At 34.3% G+C, this 22,314-nt stretch overlaps 1 protein-coding gene across 1 annotated transcript in view; it reads left to right on the forward strand.

The window, feature by feature from the left end:
- The window catches only part of LOC149560596 (uncharacterized), a 95,488-nt gene extending 92,409 nt beyond the window's left edge, over window positions 1–3,079 (forward strand). Inside the window, exons 9-13 of the mRNA XM_089827649.1 lie at window positions 393–641; window positions 795–838; window positions 929–1,612; window positions 1,702–1,913; window positions 2,122–3,079. Coding sequence (XP_089683775.1) covers window positions 393–641; window positions 795–838; window positions 929–1,612; window positions 1,702–1,913; window positions 2,122–2,939 — 2,007 coding nt within the window. The 3' untranslated portion in view covers window positions 2,940–3,079. The remainder of the gene's footprint in view (window positions 1–392; window positions 642–794; window positions 839–928; window positions 1,613–1,701; window positions 1,914–2,121) is intronic.
- Window positions 3,080–22,314: the final 19,235 nt, after the last annotated feature.

A 22,314-nucleotide genomic window follows, 5' to 3' on the forward strand; every position in this document is an offset into this window, starting at 1 on the left:
AATCTTATCAAATTGTTACAAATGTGAAAAGGATAAAATTGTAATTAATGCATTCATTAATCCAAATGAAGTTGTTAAAAAATATTTGTATTTTTGTTGAGGAAAATTAATTTTCTCCCTCACCAAAAATAGTATGGACCAATAGAATGATTGAAAAATGTGATTTATAAAATAATGAAAAATTAGAAAAATATATAAACATTTGAAATTTCATATAATGCTTTAAATTCTTTGATTTGATTGGTTAGTGTAAATGTCATAGCACTTACATAAATGCACAAAAGTATTCCTGCCTTTGAAAAATACTAATAATATTGTTCGTCCTATATCCATATTACATATGATTAAAAGTCCTCCAACGTTATTTTTTTCAAATTGACTAAATTTCCAAGAAATTTCTCTCCATAAAAGTCCATGTTCCAAGAAAGGAATTTTACGCTAAATTAATCAAACTCTTCGTGGTACCTTCCAACAATTTCCTGTTTTGCGGACAAAGAAAACGAAAGAGGTCGAAATGTGACAGAACAAGGAACCTATCTCCTCGCCGCGGGGAGGTCAATATTCTCCGTAAACGCGAGGAAATATCCGTCGGGGTTCGAGGAAATAGATCTGTTGGTTCAAGGAAGCCTCTCGATCACTCTGTAATATATACCATGAGCTCGACTCCAATTCAACAACTGAAAACTAGAAGTTTGCGATCTGAAACAGTTTGCCCAGTTTCTTGAGATAAAGGTCGAAATTTTGTGGAGAATTTGTCGATTCCTAGTCTAACGATTTCTCTTTGGTGAATATAGTATGGATTGTTCCAATTGCTCCGTCTCTGGGGTGCATTTTTCAGGTAACAGATTACTTCCCGTAAATATTCTCTGGTGCCGACGTGATTTTTATATGTTTTTGTTTTATTTCTGCAGTCATTTTTTTGGTTTAGGTTAATTGCTTGTAGAATGGATGCACTATATTATGGTTTCTTTAGTAATTTTGCAGCTTACCAGAATAAATTTGTTTTTGTGGATACAGATATATCTGAAAACGTACTTTGGTCAAAATCATCATATCAGAACAGGATTTTAGAGGCCTTGTGGGAGGAGATCTTTGGGAGAAAGCTGCCTGCATTTCAGAATGTTGAAATTGCACTCGTACAACTGCAGCGGCAGCTTATGGGTCATAATTGGTCAAAGGCTAATTTGGGGAAATTACTATTTGAGGCTCCAGGATACAAGATTGTCATCACAATCAGATACGGTTCTACCGTCCGCAAAAGCCCCCTCACCGTACAGTATAAATTGCCATTGCTAAGTCATGAGTATTTTCTCTCATTAAATGGGGAATCTAATGTTGCCTGGGAGATCGCACAGAAAAAGTCGCAGCGGAAATCAATATCCCGTTACAGCAGAGAAAGGATTTGTAAATGCCTGAACAGTATTGATTTCTTCGATGGTGTTGGGAGGGAATGTTTCCTAGACTTAGCCTCATTTCCAGCGGGCAAGAAAATCTGCGCCGATGCACTGCTTGACATTTGGGTTTATGTTCGGAAAGTGGAGAGGCAGGATGCCCTAATGTTGTTACGGGAACTTGCAAGCAGAAATCTCTTGAATCTAATCGGCAATCAAAGGTACCTGTCTATCCTAACATTTATCAAAAAATTTCGTTTCCATTTTTTCAAGTATCGAGCTGACTTGTTTGTTAAATTTCCTGTATCAGAAGCCGAGCAGAAAACCCTTACGAAAATGCATCTGAACTGTTCTTTTCACAGCGCGCTGTTGTGCGAGACTTAGCCTGGTATATGGGATACCAAGACAATCTAATCCATTCAAAGAGGTTACATGTACCCAGGAAAAAGTATAGCCTGCCAGAGGAGTGGGAATTGCTCCGTAATAGACCACTTAATGCTCAAATTGTTTCTCTTCACACAGGTGGGTTACATTTCTCATCCATAAAACACTTTAATTTAGTGGCATATTCTGCAGGCCGTGATCTATTTGAAAAATTAGGGTTCTTGTGATTTTGTCTTTCTTCCTCTTCTATAAAATCGAACATGGCAATTTTTTTCATGAACTACTAGTATAATTGAGCGCTATAAAATGTTCTAATTCACTTGTGTATGTGATTTATCTTATGCAGGTTCCATGGCTGAGAATGACTGGTATGAGATGAACCTTGCGGAGACAGAAGCTCTGGTTTTACTCTTTTCTGCAACAGAATACTTTCTTCCTCCATTTTTGAAAACTATGAAGAAACTCAAAGTTTTAATCGTATGTAATTTGGGTTCACAGAGGGCCACAATAAAAGGTTTAGATGCCTTATCGTCACTCACTCAACTCAGAAGTGTTCGCTTGGAGAGGGTGGTTGCACCCACTATTCCCAAACAGAGCAAAGTAATACAAAACTTGGACAAACTTTCTCTAAGCTTATGCCAAGGGTTTGTAAAAATGTCCACACTCAATGACTCTAATCTGCATGAATTTAGCTTGGACCACTGCAGCGATTTGGAGGAGTTGCCCCCTGCAATCTGTCATATGCCCTCTGCTCATACATGGTCTGTAACCAACTGCCATCTTGTTGAAAACTTGCCATATAATCTCGGAAATCTGAGCTCTCTAAAGACACTAAGATTATCAGCATTACCAGGCCTGAAAGAGCTTCCGGCATCAATTGGAGAACTTGAGCAGCTGGAATTTCTAGACATTTCGCTGTGCGAGGGCTTGAAAGAGCTTCCAGAGGAAATAGGTCAACTCAAGAAATTGGAAGTGATTGACATGAGAGAGTGTTCTCGTCTGAGGAGATTGCCTAGAAGTGTTTGTGGATTAAGCTCCCTTAAACATGTTATCTGCGACGAGAAGATTGGGAGTCAGTGGTTGCGAGCTAAGGCCTTTTACATCCCTGATCTTAGAGTTGAAATTGTGGAGCCACAATTCACTTTGGACTGGCTTGAAGAGTGAATTTCTTTCATAACTCTTACAGAGCAGTAGCTGCAGAAGATGTGGATGACAAATTGCCACTTTTATGGCAGCATTGGCCATGGGAATCATTACTGTCATCAAGTCTAAATACCATATGAATTAAACATAACGGTTTATTCTATGGTCGCTATGACTCTGTGTAATAATCTTGAAGAGCGAATTTGTGCAGTTTCTCGAGGGATAAAGTGAGATTGGGTGAAACCTTTCGCAATCCAGAAGGCAACCCTCTGTATCTTAACTTCCAAGCCATTGCGCTATACTATAAATTATGCTATTAAGTATTGAAAATCACTTGAAAAGTTGATTCATAAAAATGATGACTGTTTTTTTTATTATACCATCATCAAAATTTAAAGCCTTCATTTATTTTTATATATGCATATTATCGATGAAACATTCACTTGGGTTTGAACTTCAAATGCAAGCACAAAATATTGATTAAGCGGTAAAAATGAACGTAAACAAGGGCTGCGCTGTAGTTGTGGTCCCTACCTAAAGTTATAACCTGGTGAGAAACTATATATGTTGACAGAACAATAAGCTCTAATCTACTCCAAGAAATGTAACTGCTCTACAGCAAGCCATGTAATGGCACATATGAAATCGGCGCATTGCTAGTGATAAGAAATGAATTTGCATGGATATATCCATTGGTAATGTTGTCAATTCCCACAGTCCTCAAATCAGAGTATCTTTCTATGTTTCTGACATTGTATAAACTATTAATTGAAAGCTACTCTACAGAAAATTTTCATATCCTGCTCTAACTTTATTGTGATTGGCAATGAATTAACCAGGTGAATGACTTATTGACTAATGTCATGAATGAATCAAATCAAATTGAACAGCTAAGTAGTAATGATTAAATGTTATGAATTAGGCAGAGTCTTATGGGAGGGGCTACAACTTTATTTTTTAGGCACAAGAGGTCCCATGACAATTTATTTGAGGGGCTGTAGGATCATTTAGAATCTTTTCCTCGAAAATAGGAGCCCCTCACTTTTAGGCCTCTAAAATTGAGTGGGTGAAAATGGGGTGGGTCTGGGTTTAGTCCCACTAGCTTAGGAGCAATATTTGGCACATGTCAAACATTTGTAAAATTTATTCCCACCAAAACTAAAAATTTAGAAAGAAAATAAATTTCTTTCTTTTTAAAAAAAATATTTCATCAATTACACATTTCTTAAATTTAGGAGGTGAAACTTTTAAGAGGAAATACAAAGTAAAATTAATGGGACCACTCCCATTAAAATATTCCTAAAATTTCTCAGCAGCCACAACTTTATTTTTATGGAACCCTGCCTCCATGAGACTCCAACCTTACTTATGCATCAAATTGACAGATATTAACAAGTACAACAGTGATGAAACTGAAGTTGTGAAGCCTCTTGGTCTCCGCATTAGTCGCAGTTTGAATTAGTAAAGGGCATACACAGTGGAACAAAAGTTTGTAGGTAGACATACTAAATTACTTGGGTTTGAGATTGTTGTAGTGTATGCCTTTTTATGAGTGACCTCCTCTGATGTGTAAGCCATTGAAAAATCCTAATTTGGCCATTGTTTGCAAACATGTTCAACCATAGTTGGTTGAGCTACTGAATCATTGGAAAGGTAATGGTTCACTTGCGAAAACTTTTGGCATAGACACAAATAAGAAGAAAATCCTTAGTGGCTTGTAGCCTCTCAATATCTATAACCAAGCACTGTAACCCCATATCCCCATGCAACTGTTTATGGATAACTTATGCTTAAAGTTAAGCAACTACAATATTTTCATGGAATTTTGAAGTTTAGAGGAATGGATAAATTAGAATCTTTTCCTAAAATAATGGAGCTTAAAATCTTAAGATAAGCTTTGGAAAAAAGGTGGGGTTGAAAATAAGCAGCCACTGCTTATTGGAAAAATGTCAAATTTCTTCACCCCATTTATTCCTCTTCTTTTTTATTTGCCTAAATTTTCTCTTCTAACATTTATTCACAATAAATATTATACAAACCTTCATTTTAAAAATTAAGCAGCAAAATTTGGTTCTATAGGGCCATTGGCTCCACAAATTAATGCTAAAAATATGGAGTAGCTGCTACTAGCTAAAATAAGCTTAGCAACTGCATGGGGACCTGCCCTAAGTGAGCTCTACTAGTGGCCTTATCTGTTGTATCTGAAGCATTCCTACAATTGAGCATTTAAAAATGTTGCAAACATGCCATGCTCCCTGCTATTAATTGCTATGCATTACAAATGTAGAAAAATGACAATAATGATGAAATTGAATGCATATTCAGATTCACTCTCTACCCTTTTCATAGCTTGCAAACCTTTACATCCATGACATTTTGGGTTGCATAAAGACAAACATTTATTGATACAACTATTTATTACCTCCAAGTGCTTAGTAGTCTTAGTATGAGATATTTGAGGAGCTAATTTAGGCTAGGGTTCCATGTGTGTGAATCTTTATTTTTTTTTTTTAAAATAGTTCTTAAATTCAAGGAAGTTGTTTGTTTCATGAGTTTAAATTTTTTTTTAAAAATAAAAATTATTCGGGGATTTCATTTTGGTGGGAAAATGAAGTGTACATTGTTGACAAATGACCTTTAGCCCCACTAACAAATTATCATGGAGCCACCTACTCCACAAAAATAGAGCCCAAGCCCCTCCCATGAGACCCCTGCCTTATTTTGTTAAAGAGTTGATTCAGGAGATGATGATTAATAAATGGAAAAGCTAGAATTGTTGGAGTGTGTCATGTAATTTTCATGTTCTGAACAATTAACACTAAGCAAAGAATATGAAGTCTAATATTTATTTTAGTTTTTGTTTCATCATGCTTATTTTATGTGTTATAAAGAGGGCCAATTTATTTAATAAGTAGGATCCGAGGAATACTTTGCTTCATTTTAGTCAAAGAATATTATTATGATGGCTTAGGGTAGGTCCCTATGTGGTTGCTAAGCTTATTTTGGCTAGTAATTATTGCTCAACTTTTTTAGCTATATGATGTGAAGCTGGTGGACCCATGGTACTAATGTTTCTTGCTTATTTCTTTGTATATATATATAATAGAATGTTTAATTAAAAACCTTAATAATAAATTTTGTAGATAAATTTCTTGAGAAGAAATAGGAGACTAATTTTTCTCAATGAGTAGCGCCTGATTATTCGAGCCCCTCATTTATTTCAAAGCTTATTTTTGAAAATTAAGCAATGGTTGCTTCAAAAAAATAGGGATAGATTCTAAATTATCCCTTTCCCATAATTAAAAATTGGCATAGGGATAGTGCATCAACTTATATCTAAGCTGGTGGCCCCATGGTTACTTATGTTTCTTGCTTATTTTATTGGATACACACACACACACACACACACACACACACACACACACACACACACACACACACACACACACACACACACACACACACACACACACACACACACACACACACACACACGTATACATATAATAGAATGTTTAATTAAAAACCTTAATAATACATTTTGTAGATAAATTTCTTGAGAAGAAATAAGAGATTAAAAAATAGGAAAATTCTCTGATGCAACCATGCATCTTTTTTCTCAATAAGTAGTGCCTGCTTATTCAAGCCCCTCATTTATTTCAAAGCTTATTTTTTAAAATTAAACAATGGTTGATCCAAAAAAATAGGGATAGATTCTAAAGTATCACTTTCTCATGATTAAAAATTGGTACGGGGATAGTGCATCTACTTAAATCTAAGCACTAATTGCACTTAAGTAGCCGCATGGGGACATGGGGTTAGAGAGGGATTTGTATGCACTAGGGAAGGAGGGGCATGAGAAATTAATGCTAATCTTCAGAGGAAAAATGTTGATGATCGGTTCCAAAGATGGTGCAAGGCACTTCATGAAGATTTTGACAAATTTATGTTTTTGTTTTAATTGGTCATGTTGTAGTAAGGTCCTATACCTCAAGGTCCTCATTAGCCACACAAAGAGCAATTTGGTCAAAATGGGTCAAAGGCCTCAGAAATATAGGAAAATAAATGAATTTGATCATATTCCATGTTGAGGGTGATGGTTGGCCTATATGCAATGGAATTTGAGCAGTAGGAGATAGGTAAAGACAAAGTTATCAAAATATTGCATTGCAACTCTTAAACTTTTCCAACTTTTTTTCCAAACAATTTTTTTGTTTCAAAAAGTGGTTAGAATTGGTTCCTGTTAAAATTATCAGACTTATATTTAGAGTGAATGAACTTTGAATTCTTATGTATATATTCTTATTTAATTCTTGTAAGTGATATGCTTGTGATGTAATAATCAATATCACATAGAGTGAATATAAATCTTGTAATTTGTAGATGATGCAAATGAGAGAATAGATATGTAGTCTACTTTACATATATTCTAATATATATATTAATCACCGTTGAGATCAACTTTACTCCCTGTAAAAGAGAATTGCTGCAACAATCATCAAAGACATTGGAATTAAGTGTTCATTGTGATTGAGATTGCAAAATGTGGGTGAGTATTTGTATATGACCGTGGAGTCACGTACAGATAGGAGTGACTCCACGGATGTCATGCCCATAATTAAACGAGGCAAAAACACAACTAATTTTTTTAAAAATTTAGAAATTGAGGGTAAGAACTTAATCTATCTAGGTGGAGACGAAGAATGATAATGGAACGAAGCATTGTTTTCCTCAAAAAAAAATTAATTACAAGTTTCCTAAAGAGGGTGGTCACTTGGTAGCTAATTACTAAGAGTGGAGCTCTGTTAGGATGTTGTGGATGGAAACCCTTAATCTTCTACACTCAATATGAGTTACCTAATATGCAAAAAGATACCATTTGAGTAATTGTGATGCTAAAAGTACTAAGGGTTGTAATAGGAAGATACTTAATCAATTAGTCATTTTATTTCTATTAATATTGGGTTTACCATTATTTTTATTATTCAATTATTATTATAATTATTATTTGGAACACTGATGACTTCTACTTATTTATTTATTTATTTTTATTTAAATTTTTTTTACACACCCTTTATTTTATTATATTTTACTTTTATTCGCTAACATTACTATTATTTATTATTAACTAAAATTACTACTTTTGCAAACAATGTTCGATTTAATTACCCAGAAGAAATTTCCAATACATCTCTAAAATATTTATAATCCAATGTATTAAAATCACATATATTAAAATAAATTACATATATATTATTCTTAAAATTTTCCTACTATACTATAGTCCAATATGGTCAAATCAATCTATATTCATAACTAAATAAAAATCCATATACTAAATATATAATCAATGTGCTAAACTCAAATGCAACATCCCTTCAAATATTACAAATATATTTTAATAACAACTAAAACAATCTAATCTTTATAACCTATAACCTATAACATATTTAAATCCATTATAATTTTCCTACACTAAACTAGTACCATCAACCCCAAAATTATCAAAAATACATAATATTTCCATCTTTCACAAGACATATTATACAAATTTATGACTTTACTACTACACCCCACTTGTTGCATTAAACAATTTTTAAAGAAAAACACAAAAAAATAAATTAAAAAGAAATGTATTACATACTAACCTACCTATCTACCCCTACCCACCAATTACCACTTGAGTTGGCCTAGTGGTGGAGAACTTGTACTCTTGAAAGAGAGGTCACAAGTTCAAATCCCACTGGGGGGTAGGGTATGTATGCCTCGTTTGTAGCGCCAAGCGCCTCTCGAAAAAGAGTACGAGGTAGTCCCATATCACTGTCACCATATGTAAACCCAAAAACTATGGCATAGTGTCGTGGACTATAAAACTTACTTACTTACTTTTATTTATACTCCCCCTCCTCCCACGTGAGAAGGAAGAGGGAAGGGTGGTGTGCCCTACAAGGAAGCCCCCTTAACATTAAATGCCCCTATTATTAAGAAGGGTGCCAAGGACAAGTGGGTGGGGGGGGGGTGGATTCCTTCCCCACACAACTTGTAATTTGAAAAATAAAAAGAAAAATTCTTTGAGGACAGGTACAGCTCTAGGCCTGGTTGCCCTTCCACTTGAGGTGAAATAATTATTTTTTGAATACAATATTATTTTAGTAATTTTATTTTTTTTATAGGGATGTCATAGCATGATGGGTAAAGTCAACACCTAGGTAATGAAATCTCAAAGTCTGAGCAATATTAATGTGTGTCCAAATTTATTAATATTATATTAGTTGTTCTTAAAGGTAATATTATTTTTATCTAGCTGAGTATTTTATTGATCTGTATTAGTAGGAACTTTTTATTTTTTTTGCTCCCTCATACCTTTTCCAGAGAGCTAAAAAGTGCTCTCCTAGGTCTCTTTTTTTTTGTTTAATTTCTTACTCTTGCATAATTTACTTATGGATGTTTTGTAATTGAGCTAATAGATGTTGTTCACACTTTTAATATTCTAATGTTTATTCCATATATGGTATTCTAATGGTTATTTCATAACAACTATACTATCGCTATCAAGATTAAGAATTACTAGATACAAATTCAAGAGGCACAATGAAAGTTTGCACATAACTTTATGAACATCATATACTCTTGTTAATCATTGATATATCCATCATGAACTACAATTTTCTCTATGAATTGGAAGTAAGAACCTACATGCAATATAAATCAAGATTGAATGCAATTACATCAAATTATTTTAATGAGGTTATAGGAATAAAGATAACATAAGTAAAATCTCTTATTCTGGACTCTAATTCTTTTTCTCAATGCAATCCTACCCCAAAGAATATCAACTCAACAAGAATTCTTAATCAATTTTCTTCCATTCCTTCTATACTAAACTCTTATCAACATGAGCATAAGGTAGTGAACCAACATATCATATTACACACAATGGAAATACCCATTTCATGATACATAAATGGCTCGTATTCTCTTGACAAGAGAAATGGATGAACAACATTGCTACAAATATAAACACATAACACGACGGATTTATCTCTACTCAATGCAACACATTAGTGCCTTCTTCTTCATAAGGGTGGAACTCAACTTTCCAAATGTTCAAAGCCTCAAGAAAGAACCTGCAACAAAAGACAAATGTAGAACCATGGAGGCTCACCTCCCAACCTAGGCCTCAAGGAGGCCACCCCTGTGCTAGGGGAAACAAGGCTCAATCGGGATACATTCAAACAACATCATAATAACAAGAACCAACATGAATACCATAGTTTCACAACACATTTACAATTCCCAACCAAGGCTTGGACAATGGTTCATAGATGGAATCATAAACATTGGGTGAAGGTGGGCTCTTCAAGGAGGAGAATACCATATCCTTATGAGACAACAGATCTTGCAATTGCAATATTCCAATAAGGCTTCCAAGAAGCATGCCACTACAAGGCTATCAATACACATGCCTCAACAAGGCTATCAACACTTACTCCTCTTCATATATCCTCACTTATACCTCCCATACAATAAGCTATCAAGAACACATGCCTCTACAAGGTTATCAACACTTACTCCTCACACATCCTCACTTATACCTCCCATAGAACAATAGAAAGGCATATGGCTTCAATGGAGCCCATACTCCATGATAACTATCCCCTCTCTGAGAGAAGGATTTCTCAACTTCAATGATGAGCCCAACTAACCCCTTCACCCTAAGGCTTCTCTTCCCTCCCAAGGGTGAGTGAAGCCTTCACACCCATCACAACATTAAATTTACAACCACAATCCAAGAAAACAAAACCAAATGCAAATAGATTCAACATGCTCACTCACATACACAAACATTTACAACATGCATCATATACAACCACATAAGTCCTACAAGAAACACTTTTACAAATTCCATCTTTCAACTTTCATGAAAAAAGAAAATCCATGGCATGAAGCACTAACCTCCTTCCAAGCTAATGGCTATGAGATGGTGATGCTGAGCTTTCCTTCCTTGGCTTCCAAATTCCTTCCTCCAAACCCTAAGTGTCTCTACAATTAGAGAGTGGGTGAACAACCACTAAGTTTGGCACAAGCTCCCTAAAAAGACCTCCACTTCCCTCCCCACCTACCCCTCTTACACCCTTGTACCTTTCTACCAATAGGAACTTGGCCAAGTGATGGGATGAGGAAAAAAGTCATGTGACTCTTTGATTTTCGAATTGGCTTGAAAATGACTAGTTTAGAGGGTCTCCTAAGCCCCTTAGTCCAACTTATGGTTATATTTAAACCCCTAGCCTATACTACTACTATGTGGGTAATTTACTTTCACCAAAATAACACTTGGGAACCACTTTTAGACCCTCTAAGGGTCCTATCAAATTTATTTTGAATTCCATCAAGAAGGTGACTCATCCTAACACTCTCCAAGGTGGGTTGACTTAATTTCATAATAGGATTAAGTTTAGGTTAAGTGACTTCATGCCCAAAAATCCTATATGACATGTCATTTACACATAGACAACAAAATGACACACATACACACATTAAGTACTTTACACATCACAATGACATGTCACTAATTAATCATGATCTTTAAACTTATAACACCCGTGCATAATCACATTATGAAATAAACATAATACAATGAGGTTTTGAATCTTCCAAAGATTCACCTTGGCTTTACCATGTTCACATAGGTTTAAACCTTGTTTCCCCAAATAATCTCCATGGTTCAACTTCCTGCACACTCAACCTCATGTTAGTAGCCCAATGAAATAATATAGAAATACATGCAGATAAGTGTAGAATAATCCAATATCACTTAATTACATTAACATATTCAGTTAACTTCCATCTAATTGTTTCCATAAATTATTCAAAACATTGAAATATCTAGATATGTATAACATTAATCTTTCTAATTATAACAAAATTACTATTCTAAATACTATCACAATCCTTATCTATCATAACAATGAAACACAAAAGTCAAATCCATTAAATCATTAAAACATGTAAAATGGATCTTAGTATATATGTCATAAGTGAAAATCACTATTGTACTGACTTGTTAACTAGTATCCTTTCAATCAGGTTAAAAATAATGACATTCATAGAAATATCCCTTCATCGCATTATGAGAGGTTTGTGTGTGAGTTTCTAGGGTTAATTCCTTACATTGTTAGAATGTTTCTATAATTATGTCATCATAATATAAAATCAATTTTTGAATGTAACCATATGTCTTGTTTTTCTCATTATCAAATTATGTTTATCTACATATCATAATCCTTCATCTTATAAAGCATCATAATCAAATTAACGTTTATCTACAAATCATGAATCATCATAATCAAATTAACATTTCGCATCGCATCAAAAATATAATAGTATTAGGTCATAAAATTGTATCAATATGTGTTCAATCATTTCATACACAATACCAGGTTCTTATGTAACATGATTAGACTAACATTCCGAACAACCTCATAATCTATTCTCTATCATAGTGATGGAATATTAAATTCATGACTATTAAGTTACAAGGCATATGAGTTGGGTTCGTTTGCATATCTAGGTCTATCCTTTGGCGCTAATTTTCATTTGAACATTACAATTTGACATTCAAGTATTTATGCAATTCAATTTCCATTAAATCAATTGAATTAATTTAGAACATGAAATGAAACCATTAAATATATCGAATAGGTTCTAATAAGTGTGAATCATCAAAATACTGATATTAAAATGAAATAACCCTATAGTCTCGAAACTATATCAAACATCAAATTAAAAGTACCACAATGCAATTATGTCATCTTTACTACGGTGGATTGGGTGAGGCCTCACAATGGAGGAGTCACGTCCTATCTTGCACATGGCTCAAAGTCATCTTAAAAACCAGCCCTTTCAACCTCTTGACAATTTTGTCAATTAATATTTTAAAGCATCGATCAATGACTTCAATCGATCATCACATAATAGATTTGCACATTAATTACATTTAAAATTATATATATACATATGTACACACATACATTCATACACACACATACATATATACACATATATATGTGTGTGTGTGTATACGTACATATATGCATGTGTATATATATATACATATAAATATATATATAAATGTATGTATATGTGATGAACCTACAACTATTGGACTGTCATGGAAAACTTGTGATGAAGATGGCACCTGGAACTAATGGATTGTCTTGGAAAATTTATGATGAAGATGGCACCTGCAACTTCTAGACTATCATGGACAACTTGTGACGAAGATGACACCTATAACTACTAGACTATCATGGAAAATTTGTGATGAAGATGACACTTGCAAATACTAGACTACCATGGAAATCATGTGATGAAGATGACACCTCCAACTACTAGTCTATCATGGAAAACTTGTGATGAAGATGATTCCTACAACTACTAGACTTTCATGGAAAACTTGTGTTGAAGATGACACACATAACTAATGGAATTTCATGGAAAATATGTGATAAAGACAGAACCCATAACTACTAGATTATCATGGAAAACTTGTGATAAAGATGATGCCTCCAACTAGTGGACTATCATGGAAAACTTGTGATGAAGATGACACCTGCAACTACTAGATTGTCATAGAAAACCTGTGATGAAGATAATACCTCTAACTACTAGTTTGTCATGGAATACATGCAATGAAGATGGAAAATGCAACTACTAGAATGCCATTGAAAACTTGTGATGAAGATGACACCTGAAACTATTGGACTATCATGGAAAACTTGTGATAAAGATGGCACTTGCAACTACTAGACTATCATGGTAAATGTTTGATGAATATGACACCTCCAACTACTAAAATATTATGGAAGCTTTTATCTCTCTTGTTTCAAATCGTGGGATATATATATATATATATATATATATATATATCCGGAGAGAGAGAGAGAGAGAGATGAATTGGGGCACCTCTAGAATTACATCCATACATTCACATGAGTGCTTATTAACATGTTTCATTGGCTATCAATGTCAAGCATCAATTTTTCTTTCATCTTAGCAAGAGCTCCAATAATTTGTCTAGCCATTTGAGAAGAATATTATTGTAGGTTTCTTTGTTTGTCATGGTGATGCACCCTTGGCTTAATTCTAGACCCTTCTTCCACACATCACTAAATTTTCCTACATGATAAACATCAAAGAGAAAGTTGAGTAAAATGAATTGACATACCTCATAGCCTTCACATGAAGTCTCTGTCATTTAACTAGAAGATAATTTATCTTATGCTTCATCCACAAGAATCTCTTCCCTATATCTTGACCTTATATTGTATTGTTGCATTGTAATTAGGTTTACCCTGTAATGGTCACTATTTGGATGAACTACAAACTGAATGATTCCAAGACCCACAATCTAAGTTCTAGAAGCTAAACTTTCCATGATAGTCCCTCCACCACACTCTTTCTTTGTAACAAAACCCATTGTGTATCATCCCTCCAATCATTTATTTGATGAAATTAATTTAATTTTAGGTAGTCAATTCATTAATTGGGCCTAATTAAGCCTATTATGCTTCTAAAAAATTGGCTATACTTTTACATAGACATAACACAATCATGCTATGTCTAGTAAAGTCATACTAGACACAATGATGGGCCTCCAAAAGGCCATCTTTTTATCTTTTTTTCAAGAAGTTATCTTGCAGAAACATTCATGACTTTATGCTTTTACGAAGATGTAAAGACATGAAGTAGAAGTATGGATAGTTCAAATATGCTATATTTTCTTGAATCTATGGACATAAATGGTATAATAAAGTAATGTTACATGTTCATAAATGTTTTCCCATAATTTATGCCATGTCTTGGGCAGTTTTCTTCCCATAGCCGTAGGATTTGCAAGACAGATAATTTGAACTTTACACCTTTTCTCGAATATTGATGATGAAATAAATATATGTATGTGGAAGTCATGTGCACATTGAATGTTTTGTAGGTGTTTGGCACAACATTCAAAGGTCACTATTTTAGTGCTAAGGAAGTTGGAGCCAATCAAATTACTAAACCATAGCAAGTGGAGCAAGTCATCATATGCTTTCTGTTGTTATAGCGCACAAATGTAGCTTCCAAAACTTGCTATATTCTTGGAGGATTTATTCGTGGTTAATGACATTTCTATTTCAAACTTGACGAGTTTGTAATTGATCCTCATTAATAGAGTGATCATAGTGTTGGGATTAAAGATAGAGTAACTGAGAGGGGGGGATGAATCAATTATTCACAAAAATTAATCCACAAATCCCTTAGATGTCTTAAAGATCTAGTTACTGCTGATACTTGGTAAACAAAATGTTGTAACTTGGTAAATTAAACTATTACTTATCTTCAAGAATTCATACATGTAACTGAAAATAAAATGAACACAAAAGACACTAGATTTAATGTGGAAACCCAATATGGGAAAAACCACCAAGTAACTAGTCACCAATTTTTCACTCTTCTGAAGTTAGCCCTATTAGGAGCCAACCTTGTTAAAAGTTGCAATACACACTGTCAGGTGTGACCCTGTTAGAGGATTTAATCACCCTGTTAGGAGTGGCCTTGCTAGAGGTCCTTAGAACAATTCAACTAAACTGTCACCTTCTTAGAGGATTTACAAAATGATTGTTAAACCAACTTTGTTAAGAGATTTGAAATCACTGCTACAATAGTTAGAAAGCAACAATGAATTGACCTGAACAAGATGCAACTAAATTTTCTAGCTACAGGTCTTTGTTCAGCATCATTAGATCCTCCTTGATCAAATATGGCTCTGTTGCTCCTCGATGATCTTTGATCATCCTTCAAATTCACTTCCAAAATAATCAGTCCTCATAACTCATTAATTCCACTTTTTCACACACTTAGAATTCATGACTTGACCTTTTACTTATACCATTCAGATTGTCAAGTTGGCCCATTTACATGTTACATTTATCAATAAACTATACATCAGTCGGCTATAGATATTAATCTGAATCAAATAAATGTTATTTCATAAAATAGTGAAATCCTTTACTGGCCGACCCTGCTCGGTAAATACTGCTTCCACGAATTTCTTGAGTTAACTTTCTTGACTCAGTTAACATTGCAATATCTATAAAATCCTTTGGTTGCCGAGTTTACTCGGTAAGAACTGAATTCCTTCATGAGTGCTCGATAAGAACTGCTTCTTCCATATTACCTTTGATGACTGAGTGAACTAGGTAAGAACTGCTTCTTCTACATTACCTTTGATGATCGAGTGAACTTGGTAAGAACTGCTTCTTTCACATTACCTTTGATGACCGAGTGAACTCGGTAAGAACTTCTTCTTTTCCTTGCTGACCTTCTGATCTCGGTAGACTTTGTTCTTTGTCTAGCTGAGCTTCTAAGCTCAATAGTCACTATCCTTTGCCTTGCTGACCTTCTGAGCTTGGTAGACTTTGTTCTTTGTCTAGCTGACCTTTTGAGCTCGGTAGACACTGTCTGATGACTGATATGACATTTGTGTGACATCAAAGACAACACATAATTGAACAATTGTATCCAACAATCTCCTTCTTTGGCATTGATGGCAACACAACATATCATCGTAGAATGAAATTTAAAAACAAGTCTTTTACTGATAGAATACTTCACTTTCTCTTTAAGTACAACAAACTCCCTCTTTCATAATAATCTCTCCCTCTTACATAAACTTTTATTATTTTGCAAGCAAATTTCAGAAAGATATGACAACAAAATACTCTCCATCTTTGACAACACATGCCAAAGACAACTCAAAACAACTAAATAGCATTGTACCTGATGTACTATTTCATATGCAATGTCTTTATTGGTTTGTTGCATCAACTGATAGATCTTCAATTCTGTTTTTGTTGATGCATCACTAGAATTGTATTTTAGAGAGCTTCAGATAGGAGAATGACCCCTAACTTACCTCTTAGATACAAGAATGCATCCTTAGGTAAAGGCTTTGTGAATATGTCAGCAATTTATTCCTTTATATGGACATATTCTAATCTTATTTCCTTATCTTGCACTAATTCTCTAACAAAGTGATACTTTATGGAAATATGCTTGGTTTTTGAATGCATCACTAGATTCTTGGAGATGTTAATTGCACTTGTGTTATCACAAAACATAACAATAGGTTCTTTGATTTCTTGCTTCATACCTTCCAATAATTGTTTGAACCACACAATGTTTGAGCAGTTTACTACTGCTGCAACATATTCAGCCTCTGCTGTGGATTGAGATGTACAATTCTACTTTTTACTTGTCCAAGAAACCAACCTTTTTCCAAGAAAGAAAACTCCTCCACTTGTGCTCTTTCTATCATCAATATTTCCTGCCCAATCTGCATCAGTGAACACCTTTAAATCTAGTTTTCCTCCGAGTTTATACCATAATCCATATTCTTTAGTTCCTTTTAAGTATCTCATGATCCTTTTGATTTCCATCATGTGATTTTCTTTTAGTTTTGTTGAGAATCTTGCTACAATTCCTACTGCAAGGGCAATGTCTGGTCTTGTGTGCACTACATATTGCAACTTTCCGATCATAGATCTATACAATGTCTGATCCACTTCTTTTGATTCATCATCCTTGGTAAGTTTTAATCTAGTACACATAGGAGTCCCAACTGGTTTGCAGTCTTCCATACCAAAATTTTTCAGTATCTCCTTGATGTATTTAGATTGAGTGATGTAGATGCCATTCTTATTTTGTTGAATTTGAAGACCAACAAAGAATTTGATTTCACCAAACATTGACATTTGAAATTCCTTGTTCATTTGTTTTGAAAATTCTTTGCAAAGATCATCATTTCCTATGAACAAAGTATCATCTACAAATATTTTTGCCAAAACAATCTTATTATCTGGTCCTTCCTTTATGTACAAACTACTATTGTCATTAGTTCTTTGAAAACCAATCTGAATAAGATAGTTATGTAATCTTTCATACCATGCTCTAGGGGCTTGTTTCAGACCATATAATACTTTATGCAATTTGTAGACCATGTCCTTCTTGTCTGGATCAACAAAACTTTTAGGCTATTCAATGTAAACCTCTTCATCCAATATGCCATTGAGAAATGCTGACTTGACATCCATCTGATAAACTTTGTATCCTTTGAATGTAGCATATGCAAGTAAGGTTCTGACACCTTCCAATCTTGTAATAGGAGAAAAAGTCTCTCTATAGTCTACACCTTCTTATTGAGAGTATCCTTTGCATACCAGTCTAGCTTTGTTCCTTGATACCTTACCATCTTCATTTAGTTTGTTTTTGAATACCCACTTTGTTCCAATCACATTTTTGTCTTTGGGTCTAGGTACAAGAGTCCATGTTTTGTTTTTCTCTATTTGTTCTATCTCTTCATTCATAGCTTCAATCCAACTTTCATTGTCTAGTGCATCTTTAAAATTTCTAGGTTCAAAATTAGCAAGCAAACAAGTGCCTTTCAACTTACTTCTTGTCATTGTTCCTTCTGATTTATCTCCAATGATCTGATTTGGTGCATGATGCTTTCTGACATACTTGGCTAACACGGGCTCCTGGCCTTTTGAATGACTTGCATTGTTATCCTTCTGTGTCCCAATTTTTGGTTATGATTCTAGTTGCTCAGGCTCGGTAGATGCTAACTTGGTAGCTTCTATTTGCAACTTGGGTTCTTGTAGCTTGGTAGATGCTGACTCGATTTGAACTTCTTGTGACTCGGTTAATGAAGACTCTAGAGTTGAAGATTCCTGATTAATAGGTATACTTGGCATTGTATCAGGTTCAATGTAAACAAATCTTCTGTAGTCCTTAGGTTCCTTTTTGGTTTCTTCTTCTGTTCTTTCTGCAAACTCATCAACTTTCACATGTGCACTTTCTATGACTTTGTAAGTAGATAAGTTCAAACATCTATATGCTTTTCTTTTGCAGGAGTATCTCAAAAATATTTCTTCATCACTTTTTACATCAAATTTACCTTTTCTAGATTCTTTCAAAATGTAACATTTTCTTCCAAATACTTTTAGATAACTTACATTGGGTTTGTAGCCATACCACAACTCATAGAGTGTTTTGAATGAGTCCTTTTTCAGCTGTACTTAGTTCAAGGTATGAACTAAAGTGCTGATAGCTTCCTTCCAGCATTTGATAGCAATGCCTTTTTCAATCATTAAGGTTCTTGAACAATCCATGATAGATCTGTTCCTTCTTTTTGCTATTCCATTTTGTTCAGGAGTTTTAGGTGCTAAAACCTATCTTTTGATTCCCCTTTCAATGCAAAATTTATTGAACTCATGTGAAATGAATTCACCACCTCTGTCAAACCTCAAGCATTTTAGTCTTTTTCCTGTTTCCTTTTCTACTCTGGCCAAATACCATTTAAATTTTCAAATGCTTCTGATTTCTATCTAAGGTACATGACAATCATCATTCTTAAATAATCATCAACAAACAGAATGAAGATTTTTTCACCAGTATAACTTTCAATGCCAATAGGTCCACACAAATCAGTATGCATAATTTCTAGAACTTCTTCAGTCTGATAGGTTTTGCTTTTAAAACTAGTCTTTCTCATTTTACCAACTTGACAATTCTTGCATAAACCAACCTCAGGTTTCTTTATGTTAGGAATACCTCTTACTTTCCTGAATTTACTGATATTTATTAAGTTGTCAAAGTTTACATGAAACAACCTACTATGCCATAACCAAATTTCTTCAATTTGAGCAATAAAACATGAACATTCACCAAGTTCAAGATAAAATAAGTTACCTTTTGTTTGAGTGCCTAATCCAATTAGTTTTCCTTTGCCATCCAACAATATTTCTTTTTCATGCATAAATTCTACTTTGAATCCATTATTGAGTAGCTGTGCCACACTCAACAAGTTATGCTTTAGTCCTTCTACCCAATATGCATTATCACATACAAGTTCCTTGGTTAGTGAGATTCTTCCTTTTCCTCTTATACAACAAGGTTCATTGTTACCAAATCTTACACTGCCACCATCATAGTCTTCAAAGTATTCAAATTTAGTTTTATCACCAGTTATGTGATGAGAACAACCACTATCTATGATCCATGTATCATTTCTACTCATATGAGAAATGAGTGCCATTTTCTCATCATTATCAGATTCATCTTTCACAGCAATGTAGACAATTTCATCTTCTTCTTCATCATTAGAATTATTAGAATCTTTAGCCATGAAATATGTTTTCTTACCTTTATCCTTAAATGATTTGAAGTCTTTCTTGCCATTGTACTTGTGACCTTTCTTCTCATCTTTGTTCTACTTATTTGGGCACCTAGCAGCAATATGTCAAACTTCTTCACAAGAAAAATAGATTAGAGGAACCTTACCTTTGTATTTCCCTTTGCCTCTTGAATATTTTCTTGCTAGTAGAGCTTCAACCACTTCAAATTCACTGTCTAAACTTTATTCTGATTCTTCATCACTGTCTGATTGTGGATCCTTCATCTTTTTTCCTTTTTCCTTGAGTGAAAGCTTGGCTTCAAATGCTGATTCAACATTCTTGGTAGCTAGAATATAATTTTCATAGTTGTCTAGCTCAAATGCAATCAATCTTCCAACTATGGCCTCTAAATTTATTTTATGATTTGCCTCACATCTTCTTTCTTGAATTGCAAAGACTTTGATTGCATAAATGGGAAATAGAGTTCTAAGAACTTTACTTATAACTATCTCATCATTGATATCTCCTCCAGATTCTTTGATTGCACTAACACATGCTTTAACTCTTTCAACATACTTGGCAATGTTTTCATCCTCTCTCATCCTCATTTGATCAAATTGTCCTCTCAAACTTTCTGCTTTGGCTCTTCTTATATTATCATCTCCTCCATAGATTTCTTTCAGCTTGTTCCACATTTCAAAGGCAATTTTGCAATCCTTGATATCATCAAATTCTTCATAACTCAGAGCAGATGCTATATCTATCATCATGTTATTGTGAGTCTTCTTTTCAGAAATATCATTGACAGATAGTGTACCAAAAAGTTCTTCATATTTTTCATCAAGGTACTTCAGCCCTATATCACTAATAGAAGCCAGATGAAGCCTCATCAATCCTTTCCATGCTGAGAAGTTGTCCCTGTTAAGTCTTGGAATTTCCCTTTTGTAAGACATCCTGACATTTAGCTTAGATCCTTGAAATCTTTTCTTGTAAGCACCAAAAGCTCTGATACCAATTGTTAGGATTAAAGATAGAGTAACTAAGAGGGGGGGTGAATCAGTTATTCACAAATATTAATCCACAAATCTCTTAGATGTCTTAAAGATCTAGTTACTACTGATACTTGGTAAACAAAATGCTGTAACTCAATAAATTAAACTATTACTTATCTTCAAGCATTCATACATGTAACTGAAAATAAAATGAACACAAGAGACACCAGATTTAATGTGGAAACCCAATATGAGAAAAACCACCAAGTAACTAGTCACCAATTTTTCACTCTTTTGAAGTGAGCCCTATTAGGAGCCAACCCTGTTAAAGGTTACAATACACACTGTTAGGTGTGACTGTGTTAGAGGATTTAATCACCCTGTTAGGAGTGGCCTTGCTAGAGGTCTTTAGAACAATTCAACTGAACTATCACCTTGTTAGAGGATTTACAAAATGGCTGTTAAACCAACTCTGTTAAGAGATTTGAAATCACTGCTACAATGGTTAGAAAGCAACAATGAATTGACCTAAACAAGATGCAACTAAATTTGCTGGCTACAGGTCTCGTTTCAGCATCATTAGATCCTCCTTGATCAAGTATGGCTCTGTTGCTCCTCAATGATCTCTGACCATCCTTCAAATTTGCTTCCACAATAATCAGTCCTCATATCTCATTAATTTCACTTTTTCACACTTAGAATTCGTGACTTGACCTCTTACTTATACCATTCAGAAATTCAAGTTGGCCCATTTACATGTTACATTTATCAATAAACCATACATCAATCGGCTATAGATATTACTCTGAATCAAATAAACATTATTTCATAAAATAGTGAAATCCTTTACTGGCAGACCCTTCTCGGTAAATACTGCTTCCACGAATTTCTTGAGTTAACCTTCTTAACTCGGTTAACATTGCAATATCTGTAAAATTCTTTGGCTATCGAGTTTGCTCGATAAGAACTGAATTCCTTCATGAGAGCTCGGTAAGAACTGCTTCTTCCATATTACTTTTGATGACCGAGTGAACTTGGTAAGAATTGCTTCTTCCACATTACCTTTGATGACCGAGTGAACTTGGTAAGAACTGCTTCTTTCACATTACCTTTGATGACCGAGTGAACTCGGTAAGAACTGCTTCTTTGTCTTGTTGAATTTCTGAGCTCGGTAGACTTTGTTCTTTG

This window comes from Cupressus sempervirens, chromosome 4, assembly GCF_028749045.1.
Source record: "Cupressus sempervirens isolate cs-2001-9-10 chromosome 4, ASM2874904v1, whole genome shotgun sequence".
NCBI lineage: Eukaryota > Viridiplantae > Streptophyta > Pinopsida > Cupressales > Cupressaceae > Cupressus > Cupressus sempervirens.